This window comes from Erpetoichthys calabaricus, chromosome 1 (assembly GCF_900747795.2).
Source record: "Erpetoichthys calabaricus chromosome 1, fErpCal1.3, whole genome shotgun sequence".
NCBI classification, from domain to species: Eukaryota; Metazoa; Chordata; class Cladistia; order Polypteriformes; family Polypteridae; genus Erpetoichthys; species Erpetoichthys calabaricus.
Genome location: NC_041394.2, coordinates 20,671,857 through 20,691,184, shown reverse-complemented (window position 1 = coordinate 20,691,184; position 19,328 = coordinate 20,671,857). Strand labels below are relative to the sequence as shown.

The following is a 19,328-nucleotide window of genomic DNA, read 5'->3' as shown; positions in this document are numbered from 1 at the left end:
ACCAGAATATTTGGCAGGCCATCCCTCACACAGCATATTGCATTAGCAATTGATTATAGCATATTAAATCACTGTCCACTGCAGCTACTATAATGTTAAATGTTACGGTCTACTCATTGAGTAAAAACTTGTCAGTGGATTCTAAACACATTAATAAACTAATTTGGCCAGCTGGTCACATTACAGGACTGACCCTGCACTAACTTCAGACATTGAGAGAAGATGATGACAAAAAAAGAAGTCATCATGACCAATGCTTCTTAGTCTCTACAGGATGCACAATCGTGGAGGACCTTAAAGTCACCAGCTGATCCCACCACAATATGGTAAGAGGAGGTACTGGGGCTATTTCTTACCCACAACCACTGGACATCCCTTCTGCCATTGTGACCATTTTCCTGATCTAGCTACAACAGACATGTTGGCACAGGGACACTATACATAATATGAACACTGGGTAGGTGCATAGCCCTGGGTCTTACAATCTGGCATGTTTAATATCAAGCATCTCTGCAGTGCCACTCTAAAATTAAATAGGACAAAAATGTACTTTTATGAGGAGAAATTATCAGCTTTGTTTACATACTGTAGATCTTTCCATTGTACTACCAGTGTAAACATATGTCACACATCAAGGGTCTTGTTTATTTACGGATGCTGGTCAGAACGCTGCCTGAAACAAAGGGATCAGACGTAGGTCACATTCAGGTACAAGTAAACAATTGTATAAAGAGTTTGATTCAAGCATTTTGAGCTATAAATAAAATGTATTATCATTAGAAAAGCGAAAAAAAAAAACCAATGCTGTTTCTAGCGATTCAGGCATTTCCTTCAGTATAAATGTATCATAAGACAATTTTGTGAATCCTTCAAGCAGCACAGTAGAAAATAACCTCCATTTTAGCTGTGGTAAAACAGAGACACCCTACTTGATATGATTTATATAGAATCATGTGAAAAAGCACTTAAAAGATATATTAGACTGACAAACCCTTTCAAAAATCAATTATTTCAAGTTACTTACTCTAAGGTTGGTTGTACAAGCTACTAAAACATGGGGTGTACTTATATTTTCACAAATGTCTTGCTTCTACACATTATCTTATTTTAGATGAGTAAATCAGAATCAGAATATCTTTATTGTCATTGTAACAAATACAACGAAATTAGGTACAGTCCCTGCAGTGTCAAAATATAAATAAATATAATTACAAAAGGATAAGAAGAAATAAGGTAGAACACAAACATTCAACATAAGACCTTAATTGTACAAGAAGACTATTGCACAAGATGTCATCTATTGCACTGCTGCATTGGAGGTGATTAGGTGGCATTCAGTGCCCTAATAGGAAAAGGGTAGAAACTGTTATTCAGTCTATTAGTCTGTAAAATTTGTTGTGTATTATTTGGCACCTGAGGTCTTTTTTTTTTTTTTTTTTTTTTAATTTTAAGACTTGTTTCAGGATGACTGTTAGTTATACATATACAAATTTTGAATGTTTGTTTTTTTAGGCGATTAAATAACAACAAAGTAAAATGTGTTGTGTGCTATTTATCACCTGAGCTTCCATTTTGTCTAATTTTAGGACTCTGTTCCATGAGGACAAGATGATTGTTAATTATGTTCTGATGTGTTAAACCACAGAACTGAAAGAGGGAGCACATCACATTTTGACAAGAATATATTACATTTAAAAGGTTTAGAAAATGTTTAGAAATTTTAATGCAGCAATATAATACAAAACTATACATGATCATTTAACTTTAACTGTGAAATAAATACAGGGAAAAACCTTTACAATGAATATAAACACTCATCTACATCTTGAGATAAAACAAAGCATCTTCTGCAGGCATCTTACAATTTAAAAGATTAAAAATAAAAAAAAGACGTTTATATTTTTTTAAGCATTATCCCAAGACAAGAGGAAAGGGAAGTTCATTTTGGCCAGAAAACAGGCTATAAGTAATCCATACATACACAACAGTGTATCTTCCTTGTAGCTTTGTTTCTACACTGCTGGATGAATGCTGTTGTGTAAAGCAAATATGGAGCAGACAACAATTCTATAGCTGGAGTCCTTTACATTTTTGCCTAACACAGCATTATCTTCATATAGTGTACTAAACTGCTAAAATGCGATTAAAAGGAAAGTTTGCTCATAAGCATAATTAAAGTAAACTGAATCTTGAATGCAAAAAAACATACATAATGCATGCAGAATGACATTAAAAACCAGACAAAGAATTACAATAAACAGTGTCACTTACAGGTTTATTACGTTGACTGCAGGTTGAAATACTGGAACAAAAGCTAAATGAGGGCCCGTAAAGGGAGCACTCCGCTGGCCCTGGGACCCGTAAACGTAACGATGCATTTGTCTTTGCTCTCCTGTTGCCAGCAAACAAAATTTCTATCAAAGTGACTTGTGTATTCTCACCCTAAATAGTAGTGTCACTAAAACTTCCAAAGCTTTCAGAATTTAGTGTTTCAATAATTCCTCATACGATGCAGATCCAGAAAAAAGATGTATGACAATGTCAATTTAAAGAGTACAAAATTAAAACAGTCAGCATTCCATGTGGATTTGCATCCTGTGGCCATGTCACTTCCTTGCTATTAAGAAATATAAATTATAGTCTTCACATGTAAAGATACGCCCTGTGGATATGAAGAACTCTGACAAGAACTGATCTTCGCAGCCTCTACCAGCCCTTTCCAACAGGAAAAAAAGGAATAAAAAAAAAAAGAAATAAAAAAAAAGCCCACAGAAAACCAGCATGCTGGCCTGCTGAAATATTCCAAGCTGCTTGCTTTCCCTTCGCCCACACAGCAACAGTGGCCTACTTCTCTATTTGCAGAGTGACATAAATGTAGCTAGTGCTACAGAAGGTGAGAAGCAGCTAAATCATGCCGGCACATTTCAAATGAAAAGAAAGATTTCTTCAGCTTACAATAATGCAAGAAAGAAAGGTTATCAAACCTTCTTTCCTTTTACATTGCCTATCAAATCAGATGAGATGTAAAAAAAAAAAAAAAAAAATACAATTGTATGCCTTTAATAATCTGCAGGCTATCCTTCTGAGCTGTAACAGTAAATAAGAAAAGACAACCATGTTCGAAATCTATAGTCACAGATATACAACATCTTGTAAAAAGAAAATCCTGCCTCAAAAGCAAAGCATAGCCAGCATTCTGCATTCTTCCACCACCAGCTGCCCAGCCCATTGACATGATTTCTATGTACTGTACCTTTCAGATTAATGGAACCTGCAACTCCTGCATTCTGCAATGAAATCTACCCAAAATGGAAATGGTGCTACTTACCCTAGAAGCCCACGCCTTGAAATTGTTGTGACATGTTACTTTCTGCTAGCTTTCAAGCCAAAGGTGTAATTTAGTGGTTAAATAAGGCAAAAATAAACAAATATTATGCAGCCTTTACAAAGAACCACGATTATCCAGAACTTAAGATAGGAGAGGAGAACATGAATTTTAAATATTAAGGCTGCTTCAGCTTTAACCGAAGAACACCCTTTTTTTTTTTTTTTTTTTTTTTTTTTTTTTTTTTTTTTACTTTTTATTTTTTTTGTTTTAATTTTTACCTTTTAAAAGGATAAGTTTCTAATTACCTGAAGCTTCCTACTCCTCAGCACAAAATGTCTTAATCATTCCAAAACCAGTTAAGTGTGAGAGCACAGATGGTAAGCTCCTCCTCTGGCTCATTTCAAATTTCTAAATTTAACACTCTTGTTTTACATCGAGATTAATGATTCAAAGTCATCACACTTCAGTCATCAATTAATATGCATTTTCTTCAAGCAAAGGCTTAAACATCTTTTGTCAAATCAAATCTATTGTCCTGTACAGAGCATAATAAAATTCATAAATGACTGCACTTCTCAAAATAGTTGACTGGAGAGAAAGAAAGAAAGAAAGAAAGAAAGAAAGAAAGAAAGAAAGAAAGAAAGAAAGAAAGAAAGAAAGAAAGAAAGATACTTAGCGTGCAACATATACACTGATGAGCCAAAACATTCTGAGAACTCCCATACGCAGCGAATGATACCGACTATCTCATAACAATGGTGCATACAAGAGAAGGTAAGCTGACAGTCACTCAGTCTCTTGTAGTCGATGTGTTGATATGAACCAGTGTAAACAATTTAAGAAGGACCAAATTGTTATGGCCTGACAGCAGATTCAGACCATTTCCAAAACATCAAGATTTGTGGGGTGGTCATGGTCAGCTATGGTACTGACCATGGTCCAAGAACCACTGATGAGGTGCTGGGCGGCCAAGATTCATGTTATGCAAATGGTCAAAGATGACTATCTTATATGGTAAGAACCAACAGAAAGGCTACTGTGGTACAAATTACATATAATTTTAATGATGGTAATGTATGGTAATGTATCATACCCAATGTTGATTAGAGAATTTAGCTAAAGCATTATTCACAATGAATTTGCTGCATTCGTGTTCGCTCTTTTTTGTTATATTATTTACTGATAATTTGGCTGGTTTATGAGAAATACCCCCCCCCCCCCCCCCCCAAGTGTCCCCGTTAAAGCTTTGTGAAATTAATGTGAAATCCCTAGAAGCTAAATGGGACCGCCCCTGGGTATATAATGCTAATCACTTGCATTACAGACCGGTTATGAAGCTTGCACATTTCTCACTATGTTCTTTCTTCTTTGGTCTCACAGAGGCATAGTTGCACAATGGTTGGCACTATAAACAGCACACAGTCGCGCTCACAGTTAGTATCGTTAGTCTACTGGCAGACACACTACAGATTTGAACACTGGGAGAAGCTTGGGGTTAGCAGAGAAAACTGATGCAGATATAAACAGAACATGCAGATTTCATGGAAACCAAAGGTGCTAAGGCAGCTGGTGAACTACTATAGCATCAGTATTCATACCAGTTTTTTTACATGTTCCATAAAAACAAATGCTCTAAAATGTAAAGCCATAAAGGCACTTAATGTGTATAGCAGGTGAACTCAATTTAAGGATCTTAACAGATAAGTAAATAATGCATGTTCTCAAATTTTATTATTATGAAACATATGTAGCATAAATATCGAGTTACCTCTGCTTGTCACCAAATGTGCAGGTTGATCTTCGAGTTCCACGTCAGTATAAAAGAAGGAGGCACTTGCCCTATGCATGCGTAATTAGCCAAGCAGAGAATGAAAACAAACCTTGAGAGAACCTGACCCCCCTCCCCCAAACAAAGACTCTGTGAAATAATAATAATAACAAAATATTTATTACTATTTACGTTTTTAACTTTTTGTTAGTAGAAAAAGTGCAAAGCATCTACACAGACAGTTTGGACAGTTTGCCTTTTTGGCAAAAATAATCGGTTCAGTATAGTCGGCAGACATTTCCCTAGCCATAAGGGACACTTTAAAGATGATTGCGCCTTTATAATCCAGTCAAATCTAGTTCAGTTAGTCTATCCCCATTGACTTCAATGCATTTTGCGCAGTTCGCCAATATTGGTGAACACTCAGGGGTGATTTCTACAAATGCAAAGAGAACACCACAGCGTTTGCTCATCACTAATTGCAACATATAGTGCATCAAACCCTTTTGCATACGGGACAAGATAACTGCAGGCCAATCAGACTGCTCATGCTAACGTGCACCTCAATGGGGGGTTTGGTTATTGTGCAGCACTGCCAAGCTCTTTTGTGGACAGGAGGGTTGTCTTTTGTTGCTGGTTTCATCTCAGTAACTGAAACAGCATTTGTTTTTCCTCATGTGCTTGCAACTCAGCGACATCCACATCAGCAATGGTGTTAAAGTAAGCATGTGTGAATGTACTGTGCATGGTTGCTACAGTTTTGTGATGTTATGCTAGCCATGAAATGCATCATGGAAAAAAACATTTTGTGTAAGCCAATTACATGCAGAATTTCCAGGAAAATATTCAGCGAACAAGGTCACAGGCAAACACAGCTAATTCACTGCAAGAAATGCTTTGGCAGATTTTGCCAATCAACACTAGTTGGCAGACATTTTTTTTTTAAAGATAAGATTACTGAATACCGCTATGGGTGATGGTCTTGTAATACACAGCTTTGCTGTAATTTCTTTCACGCTGTAAACCCAAACACCACCAGTAAATTCTCACACATGCTTTTCATGGTTCATGTTGATGAATCTGACACTCCTAAACACTAATAAGGCCATGATCACCTTTCACTCATGAAAAAATGACTCAGACAGTTCATAATATGACAAGACACTGTTAGGCACAGCAAAGCAATGTTTATACTAAAATATAGACTCATTGAGCAGTGTACTAACACACTGGCCCATGAACATGCCAAGTTCACCTCCCCTCCCCAATACAAAATAATAAGATCCCTGATAAACACACCTGCAATCAATCCCTGAAACAAAGCCAACTCCATCCTACACCAATCTTTACATTTCATCCAACTGAAACATTTACACATTCTCCAGATTGAGAAACACTGATATATCTTCTCATTTCCTTAGAGCACTTCACAATTTAATTTACGCTAATACTCCTCACGCTTGAGCTCTGCCTACACTTTCCATTCCCTTTTATTTGAGGACCAATGGAACACACATGCAGTGTCAACAACTTCTTACATATGCCATCCATGAGAGCCTCTTTTCATAATTAACTTGATCATTATATTGATTGACTTCACCCCTTTCAATTCCCTTTTGACACTGATAGCGAACTGCTGATGACATGATGATAGAACATTATTAAGATGCAGGGGGCACAATTCAATATTACTTAAGATTACTTCTTAATGTTTTGCAATACAATAAGTACAGTACTGTATTGTGATTCAAGTTTGCAATACACTCACCAGCCACTTTATTAGTTACACCTGTTCAACTGCTTGTTAACTCGAATATCTAATCAGCCAATCACATGGCAGCAACTCAATGCATTTAGGCATGTAGACATTGTCAAGATAACCTGCTGAAGTTCAAACCAAGCATCAGAATGGGGAAGAAAGGTGATTTAGGTGACTCTGAACGTGGTTGTTGGCGGCAGATGGGCTGGTCTGAGTATTTAAAAAACTGCTGATCTACTGGGATTTTAATGCACAACCATCACGAGGGTTTACAGAGAACGGTCCAAAAAATGGAAAATATCCAGTGAGAGGCAGTTTCTTGGTGAAAATGCTGCATTGATGCCAGAGGTCAGAGGAGAATGGCCAGACTGGTTCGAGCTGATAGAATGGCCACAGCAACTCAAATAACCACTCGTTATCCGAGGTATGCAGAAGAGCATCACTGAATGTACAACACATTGAACCTTGAAGCAGATGGGCTACAGCAGCAGAAGACCACACTGAGTGCTACTCCTGTCAGCTAAAAACAGGCAGCTGAGGTTGCAATTCGCATGAGCTCACAAAAACTGGATAACAGAAGATTGGAAAAACATTGCCTGGTCTGATGAGTCTCGATTTCTGCTGCAACATTTGGATGGTAGGGTCAGAATGTGGCATCAACAACATTAAATCGTGAATCCATCCTGCCTTATATCTATGGTGCAGGGGAAATTTTCTTGGAACACTTTTGGTCCCTTCGTACCAACTGAGTATCATTTAAGTGCCACAGCCTACTTAAGATTTGTTGCTGACCATGTCCATCCCTTTATAACTGCACTGTACACATCTTCTGAAGGCTACTTTCAGCAGGATAACACACCATGTCACAAAGCCCAGATCATCTCAAACTGGTTTCTTGAGCATTGCAATGTGTTTACTGTATTCAAATGGTCTGCACACTCACCAGATCTCAATCCAATAGAGCATCTTTGGGATGTAGTAGGGAGATTCACATCATGTATGTGAAGCCGACAAATCTCAAGCAACTGTGTGATGCTATCATGTCAATATGGACCAAAATCCCTCAGGAATGTTTCCAGCACCTTGCTGAATCTAAGCCAAGAAGTATAACAGCAGTTCTGAAGGCCAAAGGAAGTACCAACTCCATACACAGGTACTAGCAAGGTGAACCTAATAAAGTGGTCAGTGACTATATATTGCAACTTATTATTCTCATTGGTTTGACCAAAGTTCATTTTAAAATCATATCCCTATAGATGAAAATGCATCAGCCTGATAATATTGAATAGGAAAAACCTTGACTAGGCTCAACCCACTTTAAAGATTTCAAGTATTTTAGCAGTCTTCATATTAAAAACTGGGAATACATATAGTACTAAGCAAGTCTAAGACCTAAGGAGGGAATGCATTCAAAAATGTCAGAAATAGTTTTCATTAATCAGTACACTTCCTGGAAAGTGCAGTAAACAGGAAAAAAAACTCAGTATTTGTTGAGGCCACCCTTTGCCTCGTCTCAGCTCTACTGCTGTGTAGTTCTGAAGGTCCTTGCCTGATTGGTTGTCTGATCAGACTGGCTGAATGATATGGAGATCAAGGCTCTGGGATAGTCATACAATCTACTGTAGGATTTCCTATTGTTCTTTTAATGATTTTGGCCCTGTGTCTGTGGTCACTGTCATGATGCAGAATAAAGCTGGGACCAATGAGACGTCTCCATGAAGGATACAAATATGCCTATACTTCTCAGTAGTGAGGAGACATTAAATTTTGATCAAAACAATTACTTTATTTATGAAATTGCAGCACTTAATCTACAGCAATTCTCCACCATTCTTCACTCTCTGTCTATTTACCATACTCTAAGCCTCCAACAGAGGACTTACTTGTAGAGTCAAAAAATTCAAATTTTGACTCCACAGTCCAAGGCACCTGCTGCCATTTTTATGCACCTGAGTCCCTGTGTTGTAGCTCACCCACGAAAACCCCTTCTGATAAGACTTTTCCGTTCTATGGGTGGGTATACCAAGGTTTCTGCCAGTTCCGAGCAGTCTTAGAAATCTTTCTTGCTCAGATTCCATGGTTTACAGCTGCATTTTCTGCTCTCAGGCTTGCCCATGTGTTTTTGTTTCTGCAGAGAAGCTTAGGCTGCACAGCTGTAAGCACCTGTCTGTTTTGAAATTTCTGCTTGGAAGAGACATTGATCATGCATGATGAAAATCTTGTGCCTTGTCGCTATGCACACTTTTGCCAATTTTACTGTAACCTTACTATTTTAGTCTGGTTGTCTCTTGCCCATTTTTATTCCCTCTATACAGATATTTCTGCTTCAGTTCACCACTTTCATTCAAATGACACATGATGTCATTGATCATTAGCACATTTGTTGGATTTGTTTAATCAAGCACTAGGCTGTATGCCTACAAAAAGTGCTCTGTTACTACAGTATGTTAGTTTCTTTCTTTAAAGACATTCAACAATTGCATTGTATTGCTTAATGTTTTGTAAATGGAATGTTTGACACTCTAAAATATCCTCTTTTTTGATTAACACACTAATCCAGAATACATTGTGGAGTAGTGGTTAAGGCTTTGAACTTTAAACCCTGAGGCTGTAGGTTCAGATCCTGCTACTCACACTGTGTGGCTAAGAGCAAGTGACTTCACCAGCCTGTGCTCCAGTTGAAAAAACAAAAGAAACATAATCATTTGTAAGTCACCTTGAATAAAGGCAACAGCCACATAATTTATAACAGTAATAATAATCTAAAATATATTTTTGTGAACTATCTAAAGTGCCCAAGACAGTACTATAGTAATGGTACAGGTCACATGCTGGTATTTTCTTTGCTGATTCTTAGGAAGTTAACATTATTTTGTCTAATTCTACCAAAAACAGTAAATATTTTTCCATGTGTCTTTAATGCAAATGGTATTTACTGAAACGACTAAAATTGCCATTACTATCATTTTTATATAATAAACATTAGACGTATACTTAATGCTACTATGTATGTTAATGCAAGTCTAAAATGTCTAAACATTGCAACAAAATTGTGAATTTATAAATGAATTAACAAAAAAACATCTATAACATTTTGGAAAAGCAATATTATAGTATAAGGAAAACAACAATGGACGCGAAGCTTTAATCCGTCTTGTCTCAAAAGTTTTCTGCTCTGTGCTCATGTTACAATTTTATATTATGTTGAAAAAACGGTTTATGAGAACTGTAAGATTTCTCGTAGCTGATCTCAAAAGCATATGGGCCTTGTCTTAGAAGATTTTGTCTAATAAACCCCAGGCATTCAGATTGCACAGAGGCAATCTCAATTTCCTCAAAACCTCACTCACTTTTAGATGCTTGGATCTGCCTGCTGCTGGACCCCCTTAGAAAACTTGCAGTGATTGTAGGCAGAATGTGTGAAAGCAAGTGTCACTGTCTTTCTGTGTTGCTTGCTCTGCCAATGTATTAATTGTTTCGTGAGCTTGATTTCTGGCAGCTTCTAATGCAGTTATCAGTCTCACTATGGCTGGCCGAGTTTATTTCAGATGTCTTGGAGGAGTTGCATTTTAAAGACGGTACAAAAATAGCAAATAAATAGAGCAGCACAAATTAAAAAAATAATCTTAGAATAAGAAACGAAAGCTATAGTAGCATATATTTATACAGTAAATATCAAAGTATGCATACATACCTGCGGGGAACTCCATCATCGTAAGGTGGAATAATGACAACCTTGACAGTTACAGAAGTCCTTAGAAGGTCAATCATTTGCTCATGAGACAGGGTCACTACAGCCACTTTGCAAATCTCCACTAGTCGACTGCCCTGTCGCAACCCTGCTTGCCAGGCAAAGCCATACTCCTCAACTTCAGCGACTGTGCCATCAAACTTAACATGGAATCCCAGCTGTCCCAGGCCATTACGGCGCAGTGTCATGTCGACTGTTTCACATCCCTTGGTCATAACCTAGAAGTAACCAAGACATTTTTTCAGCTAGTGACAGGTTGCATATTCATGAGTATATTTTTTGTTTGCAAATTACAGAAATAAATGAACAGTGTACTATATCTTGACAATCTGGGGTACATTTCCTGAAAGCATCATAATGATAAGAATGATTGTAAACTTCACCATAATTTTGATTGTTAATTTAACACTAGAATTACCAGAGTCTATGAAAAAAATTCGTAGATCCAGCCCACCTTAAAACCGTTCTCACCTCTCCTTTGTCTTCTAAATGTGCTGATTAACACGAGCAGCAGCCAGCTGACTATTCCATCCCCCACCGCCGCAGAACATTCACTAAGTTTTCCCAGCTCATGCCTTGTTTGATTATCTGGGAGAAGTGCTGGAGTTTTAGAGTGGAAATAATAGATCGCTATTTGGAACACACGCATTTCATGTGTGTTCCGTTTCTACAGTAATCTGTGTAAACACATTTTTAAAACAGAAACGTTTTTCATATTTTAGTAGTAAATGACAAAATGTAGGCATAAACTATATAATGTATGAAGCCTGAAGTCCAAAGATCAAGTAAACACTTTCACAAAAAGTTCAAGGATGATACAACACCTTCCGTGGCGTAGTGGTAAGATTTGTTGACTTGTAATCAAGAGTCCCCGGTTCGATCCCCACTAACTCCTATATTTGCCGTTTTCAATAGTGAGCTGCTCCTTTTGTTAATATTATACAGTACACACATACATTTGGTTTGCGTCTGTAACACACGGTGTGCATTTATAGGACTTGTAAAAGTTACCTTTTTTTTTACTTTTATTCTCTCTAAATCACGATTAAGATACATACTAATGCCTCTATTCCCCCCCCCCCCAATCCCCCCCCCCCCCCCAGGTTTGAAACGGAACAACTGGAGATGTGAGTGGTGTTTTGAGACAATGGAACTGGACATTCTCTCATCTGGAGGATATAAAAGCTGACACACAAACGCTGGCGAATCTGCCTTCTTCGTATCTCACCGTCACTTGATTTTTTTTTTATTCAGTTTTATTGAGTGTTCCTGCTCATGCTGAATTTGTGTGCACCTTATGGTGTATGATGTCAAAAAAACAAAAAAAACACAGACGTAGGTATATATGATATTTGGAATTATTCATTTTATGACCTGTATAGTACATTTCGGAAAACTTTGTGGCACAGATGCAACATTATTCATATTCATTCGCATACCATCTTACGGTTTGTAATCAGTGACTGCGTGTTTTTTTTTCCCGATCTTGCTACTCCCCACATATTGCTGTATGCAGTTTCTTTTGTACTCCAGGACATGCAGAGGATAGAATAGTACAGAGCAGTAAGTTCAGCGCTATATGCAATAATTAGATTCAAATGTTAACTGTTCACACACACGCAAGGATAGTCTTTCCTACATTTAGAATGTGTGTACCTGTTACAATGTACACGCTTCTCTCTATGCTGTGGTTCCTATTACGCCAACATAAATCCACACCCGATCTGACGCTGTTCGTTTTCAAATAATATTGCATTAATGCGATGATGTTTTCACATATATTGTCTCTTTCTTTCAGGTGTGTAATACATATTCAATTTGGTGCTTATTTATACACATCCTTGTATTATATTAAATTATGATGTTATGGTTACTTCATATTACATTTCACAACTTTTTCTTCCCAGTCTACAGGAGGATTATAGCATCCACTTATAATGAAAGCATTGCCAATTGACTTTTTCAAAAGGCACGTAATGCTTTTTTGTTGATGATTTTAGGGGCGAATTTAACAAAGTAGTACTTTATGCATGCTCATAAACTGGCTGCTTAAGAAATCAGGTTTTGGGAAAAGGACACAAAAGTATGTGCATCGTAAAGTCGCTAATTACCCACTCAGATTTATCATTTTCAGGAACCTCAACCCATACTGTTGAATCAGTTAGCGGTTATAAAGAATGCTATGGAAAAATAAACTTGGTTGTAAGATCAAACCAGAAAAACAGTAGTCTTGAAAGCAGTCATTATTCAACTTCACACTTTTAACCATAACCTAATACAACATATTAAAACCCAATAAAGCAACTTTTTAGAGACTCGTAAGTTAAATAAGGTACTTCAGCATGGTCATCACATGTCAATCTATAATTTGCTATAACAATTGTTTCCTAAATGGTTGTGAAAGTGTCTTAAGAGTGTTTTCCTTATGAATACTTCAATGGTATTTTCTCAATCAACGAATGATAAAACATCTACTTTCAAAGGTTAATATTACACCTTACTGTCAGAAGGTCAGATAAAAAGAAGATTCCAGTACAGGATAACCTACATCCAAGATTTTTTGGGATGCTGAGATGAAATTACTTACCCTTCAAAATTACTTGCAATGTTTAGAGAGAAAAACACAACAAAGCTAAACGTTTGCATTATTTCATTATCCTCCTTCTAACATAGAAAAAGGTCAATGGCTCTGATCTCACTGTTCAAATTTATTGATGGCTACAAAGATTCACAGCATTCATGTCAACCAAAAGACAAGAGAAACATGTGAACTGGGGGCTACACCAGGGGAGAAGAATGTGAAAATTCCACATAAGAAAAGCCATTGGGCATGCGTTTGGTTAATCACACTCACTCTGTGTGGCAATTTATAAGTTACCTCTGTAGAAGAGCCCTTCTGGCGGGCGGGATTAGGGTCAGTGTAGTTAATAGGGTACATCAACTGTTCCGATATGAATTTGGATATCCTCTTGTATGTTATTTTTTGTTTGTTTAAAGTTAGCATTTCTAGACCTTTTCTGTAACTTTTGAGCACTTTGACTACAGTAAGGCATCTAAAGACTTAAACCTATACATTTTTCCTGACCATGGAACAAGATGCAAGAGATGTTGAGAATTTCAAGGTCAGCAAGACTGTTGGAGCAGCCTATTTCAAAGAACTGGAGATTACGTTTACTTCTCTTCTAATGTCATCTTGCCACATCTTCTGGAAGTCTGATTTCTATCATTTTTATAAAAGTTACTTAATTTAACTAGATTAATGTTTAGTAAATCTCTTCTTTCACAACAGTCTAGGGTATATACAGCTTTAGTACTCTCGGTACTGTACATGTGTTTAGATTTGTGCTTGTTAAAGGATGAATTAGGTATTTTTCAAGTCTAATTATTTATTCACAATCACTGAATATATTTAATTGTCATATGAAATTGTGTTCTAAAATGAAGCACTATTATAAATTTTAGAAAATATTAAATCTATATATAACCCAAATTGAAAAATAAAAAATAATTATATGATACTGTGATTTGTCAGCATGGTTTTAGTTTAAAATACTTATGTTTAGCATACTTACATAACAAAGACAGCAGAAAAATCTTTTTGAGCACTGTGAAAAACTAAGGGCTGTAAATGAAGGTTGGGATTAGAACATGTGTACTGTTCCAATCTGACAGAAAAGGAAGCTTATCCATACATGGCACTGGACAGTAGAACCTGCAAACAGCTCACTGCATGTGCTAAATTGGTGCTAATCCATGCATAATATTGGTCAGTGGAAAGTGTGGGTGTAAAACCTGTCAGTTTCAAAAAGCCAGAAGTCCCGTGCGCACTGATCTGAGATTGACTTTGTACAAGGAGAAATGCCTTCGCACCCCTCTGATGGGCAGGCAATCATTGAAGCCCTGAGACGAAGACTGAAAGACAACTGTATCGTTCCATGGCTTCTCTGCAACCATATGTATGCATATAGTATATACTGCAATGTACATTAGGAGTGAAAGCTGCATTTTAAAGAAAGTTAAATGCATCTTTTGTGTTGTACTATATTTCTCTTTGTCTTAATATCTCTGCCATGGTTACTGGGGAGGAATATGTATAGGCTCAAGGATGAACTGCAATTCAAAAAAGAATACATTCCCAAACAGCACGTGCTCCCTGCTGGATACACTGTTCATATGTTTAAAACAGAAGTGATGGGGCAGTCATTCCAATGTGAAAACAAAAAACCTTAAAACATACCGAATATGCTCATTTTTCAAGCCAGGAGTGTAAGAGTGTTATCAAATATTGATCTGCATATCGAGATTACACACATATTTCAAATAAATATTTTTGTGAGATTTATTGGTTTTAAAAGGAGACTGGTTGTGCACTTCACCTTGCTGATCCTTTACCTCTGCGGCAATCTTTCAGCCCCAATGGCCCAGTTTCACTTTGAAAAATCATCTTCAATTGCTGCTCCTGGCATTATTGAATGTTGATGCCCAGATGTCAATTGCTCTCTCTGTTCTGTTGACAACTAGATAACTATCACTGAAAAATGGCACACAATCACTTGCAATCATTTACATATGATAAAAATAATTAAAAGTGGATTGAATACTGCAAATCATAACTCAGAGCGTCTCACCTTATTACGATTATGAGAATTGGCCAGGAAGAAACCATGAAACTTTCTAATTATGTTTACTCACTCAAAAATGTGGTTCTCAGTTTGTTTTATTATAACATCCACAGCAACAGCAATTCAGCTGGTTTATGTTACTTCAATCGGTCTCATTAGAACAATCTAGAGTAGAACAGGCCATTCACCCCAACAAAGCTTAACAGTCCTATCCATTTAACTCCTCCAAAATAACATCAAGTCACGTTTTAAAGGTCCCTAAGGTCGTACTGTCCAAAACACTACCTGGAGGTTTATTCCAAGTGTCTTAAGGTTTTTTGTGTGAAGAATAATGTCCTAGTGTTTGTGCGAAATTTACCCTTAACAAGTTTCCAACTGTGTCCACGTGTTCTTGTTGAACTCAGTTTAAAGTCACTGTCTCGATCCACTGGACTAATTCTCTTTATAATTTTAATCACTTCTATCATGTCTCCTCTTTATGGGAGGTATTTTCTCCGAAAATGAAAATGATAAAAGAAAATTGCAATCTTTCTTTTGCAATTTAATTTTCAAAGTCTGCGTACAAGATTGCTGCAAAAATTAAAATTAAAACGAAATAACCCCATATGCCATTTCATTTTCAGTCTGAACAGCAATGAAGCTGCAAAAATGAAAAGTAAAACGCATTTGCACTTTGCATTTTCATTTTCAAGTTCTCAATATGCAAATAGCGCAGGTCGATAGGTGGGGCTTTGCTCCTCTAGTTCCCTCAATTCTTTGTCCTTTTTAGCTATAGAGCCACTTCAATCAATAGAATACATGTAGACTTTGAAAATGAAATTGCAAATGGGGTATATTTAATTTTACGTTTTTGCAGTATTTTTGCGTGAAGACTTTGAAAATGAAATCGAAAAAGAAGAGATTGCATTTTAATTGTATAATTTTTCATTTTCGCAGAAAATACTTCATATACAGTAATCCCTCACCTATCGCGGGGGTTATGTTCCAGAGCCCCCTGCGATAGGTGAAAATCCGTGAAGTAGCGACCTATATTTATTTTATTATTTATACATATTTTAAGGCTTTATAAGCCCTTCCCACACTCTTATAAACCTTTCTCACTCTCTTGTTAACCTTTCCCACGCTCTTATAAACACTTCCTATGCTCTTTAAACACTTTCTGCATTCTTAAACACCGCAGACCAACACTGCACACTGCACGCAGCGATCAGATGTCGATGTGTCTGCACTCGCTTTGTGAAGGGGGGCAGCTGAACTCTCAGCAGAGCAGAAATGGACTTTGTGCTGTTTCTGCCAAAATGCCTGCTTGTCGCTCTGCGCCTTCGGATGGAGGAGGAGGAGTGGGGGGTGTGAGGGCTGAACGCACGTTCGCTCAAACCCCCCCTCCCCGGAGGCGCAGTACGCTCCTGCCACTTTGCATTGTCAAGGGGGTGGGGAGCTGAATGAATGCCAAGGAGAAGTGGACTTTGTGCTGGCTTTGTGCTGCTTGTCGCTCTGTGTGTCAATAATTTAAAAGCCTGTACAATCAGGCTTTTAGGTGTACATCACCTATTTTCCTGTCTCACTGTCTTGTCTTGCGTGAAGTTAAAATGTTTTATAATAATGAGATGTTACTCATATCCTTAGCCCGACATCCACATATCATATGTGTTAACAAAGTGTGTTTTATAAGTTTACATGTGTTTAAAGCATGTGGGATGGGTATTTTAAGGCTTAAACTAAAAAAATGTTTATTTAAAATGTCTTTCTATATCGCGGATTTTCTCCTGTTGCTGATGGGTCTGGAACATAACTTCCGCGATAGGCGGGCAATCACTTGTATTTAAAAACCCGCGAAGTCGTGAATCCGCGAAAAATGAACCGCAAAGTAGCGAGGGAATACTGTACTTCTTGTTTTCTCATAATTCATCCCCTATAGCCCTTCATCATAGTTTGGTTCTACTGCATAATCTGCCTTTTTATTTTTTCAGTGTTATTTTATCGTGCATGCACACAAAGTAAAACAGAAGTGCTTAATGCTGTTGATTATTACTATGATATTATTATCGTGCAGGAGGGCCTTCCCTCTTTCAAAAATGTAAGGCTTTTATACAAAATGAAATGCAGTGTAATCAGTTAAATTTAAAAGTATTATTGTTATGTGTACAAAGAACGATGTATCTCTTATGTGCACACTTCTGTCAACACACCACACTGATACTCAGTGTGAATCTCGTCCTGTAGGCTGAGTAAAATAACAACACAGAATGTTGTAAGCAAAAATTAGGTGCCGTTTAACAAAAAAAGCAAATGATTTGTATGTGCATCTGTCACTATATGATTCAGTATGTGTGCAAGCTTTGCATATATAAAAATATGATTTGAATACACATACTTCCCATGGGCTCACCACCTATGGGAGGGGCCAAGGAGGTCGGGTGCAGTGTGAGTTGGGTGGTGGCCGAAGGCGGGGACCTTGGCGGTCCGATCCTCGGCTACAGAAACTGGCTCTTGGGACGTGGAATGTCACCTCTCTGAAGGGGAAGGAGCCTGAGCTAGTGCGCGAAGTTGAGAGGTTCCGGCTAGATATAGTCGGACTCACCTCGACGCACAGCTTGGACTCTGGAACCAATCTCCTTGAGAGGGGCTGGACTCTGTACCACTCTGGAGTTGCCCCCGGTGAGAGGCGCCGAGCAGGTGTGGGTATACTTATTGCCCCCCAACTTGGAGCCTGTACATTGGGGTTTACCCCAGTGGACGAGAGGGTAGCCTCCCTTCGCCTTCGGGTGGGGGGACGGGTCCTAACTGTTGTTTGTGCGTATGCACCGAACAGCAGTTCAGAGTACCCACCCTTTTTGGAGTCCCTGGAGGGGGTGCTAGAGGGCATACCTTCTGGGGACTCCCTCGTTCTGCTGGGAGACTTCAATGCTCACGTGGGCAATGACAGTGAGACCTGGAAGGGCGTGATTGGGAGGAATGGCCCCCCCAATCTGAACCCGAGCGGTGTTTTGTTATTGGACTTCTGTGCTCGTCACGGATTGTCCATAACGAACACCATGTTCAAGCATAGGGGTGTTCATATGTGCACTTGGCACCAGGACACCCTAGGCCTCAGTTCGATGATCGACTTTGTGCTCGTGTCGTCGGACTTGCGACCACATGTCTTGGACACTCGGGTGAAGAGAGGGGCGGAGCTGTCAACTGATCACCACCTGGTGGTGAGTTGGCTTCGATGGTGGGGGAGGATGCCGGTCAGGCGTGGTAGGCCCAAACGTGTTGTGAGGGTCTGCTGGGAACGTCTGGCAGAGCCCCCTGTCAGAAGTAGCTTCAACTCCCACCTCCGGCAGAACTTCGACCACATCCCGAGGGAGGTGGGGGACATTGAGTCCGAATGGGCCATGTTCCGTGCCTCTATTGTTGAGGCAGCTGACCGGAGCTGTGGCCGTAAGGTGGTTGGTGCCTGTCGTGGCGGCAATCCCCGAACCAGTTGGTGGACACCGGCGGTGAAGGATGCCGTCAAGCTGAAGGAGTCCTACAGGACCCTTTTGTCCTGTGGGACCCTGGAGGCAGCTGATAGGTACCGGCAGGCCAAGCGGAATGCGGCTTTGGTGGTTGCTGAGGCAAAAACTCGGGCGTGGGAGGAGTTTGGGGGAGGCCATGGAGAACGACTTTCGGACGGCTTCGAGGAGATTCTGGTCCACCATCCGGCGTCTCAGGAAGGGGAAGCAGTGCAGTGTCAACACTGTATATGGTGGGGATGGTGCGCTGCTGACCTCGACTCGGGACGTTGTGGGTCGGTGGGGGGAATACTTCGAAGACCTCCTCAATCCCATTAACATGCCTTCCAATGAGGAAGCAGAGCCTGGGGACTCAGAGGTGGGCTCCCCCATCTCTGGGACTGAGGTCACCGAGGTGGTCAAAAAACTCTTTGGTGGCAGGGCCCCAGGGGTGGATGAGATACGCCCGGAGTTCCTCAAGGCTCTGGATGTTGTAGGACTGTCTTGGCTGACACGCCTCTGCAACATCGCATGGACATCAGGGACAGTGCCTCTGGATTGGCAGACCGGGGTGGTGGTCCCCCTCTTTAAGAAGGGGGATCGGAGGGTGTGTTCCAACTACAG

At 39.0% G+C, this 19,328-nt stretch overlaps 1 protein-coding gene across 3 annotated transcripts in view; it reads right to left on the bottom strand.

The window, feature by feature from the left end:
* sipa1l3 (signal-induced proliferation-associated 1 like 3) overlaps positions 1 to 19,328 on the bottom strand; it is a 292,225-nt gene that overhangs the window by 74,262 nt on the left and 198,635 nt on the right. For all 3 annotated transcript variants that reach the window (XM_051933960.1, XM_051933955.1, XM_028796163.2), the window contains exon 10: positions 10,550 to 10,824. In XM_051933960.1, the coding sequence (XP_051789920.1) occupies positions 10,550 to 10,824 (275 nt within the window). The remainder of the gene's footprint in view (positions 1 to 10,549; positions 10,825 to 19,328) is intronic.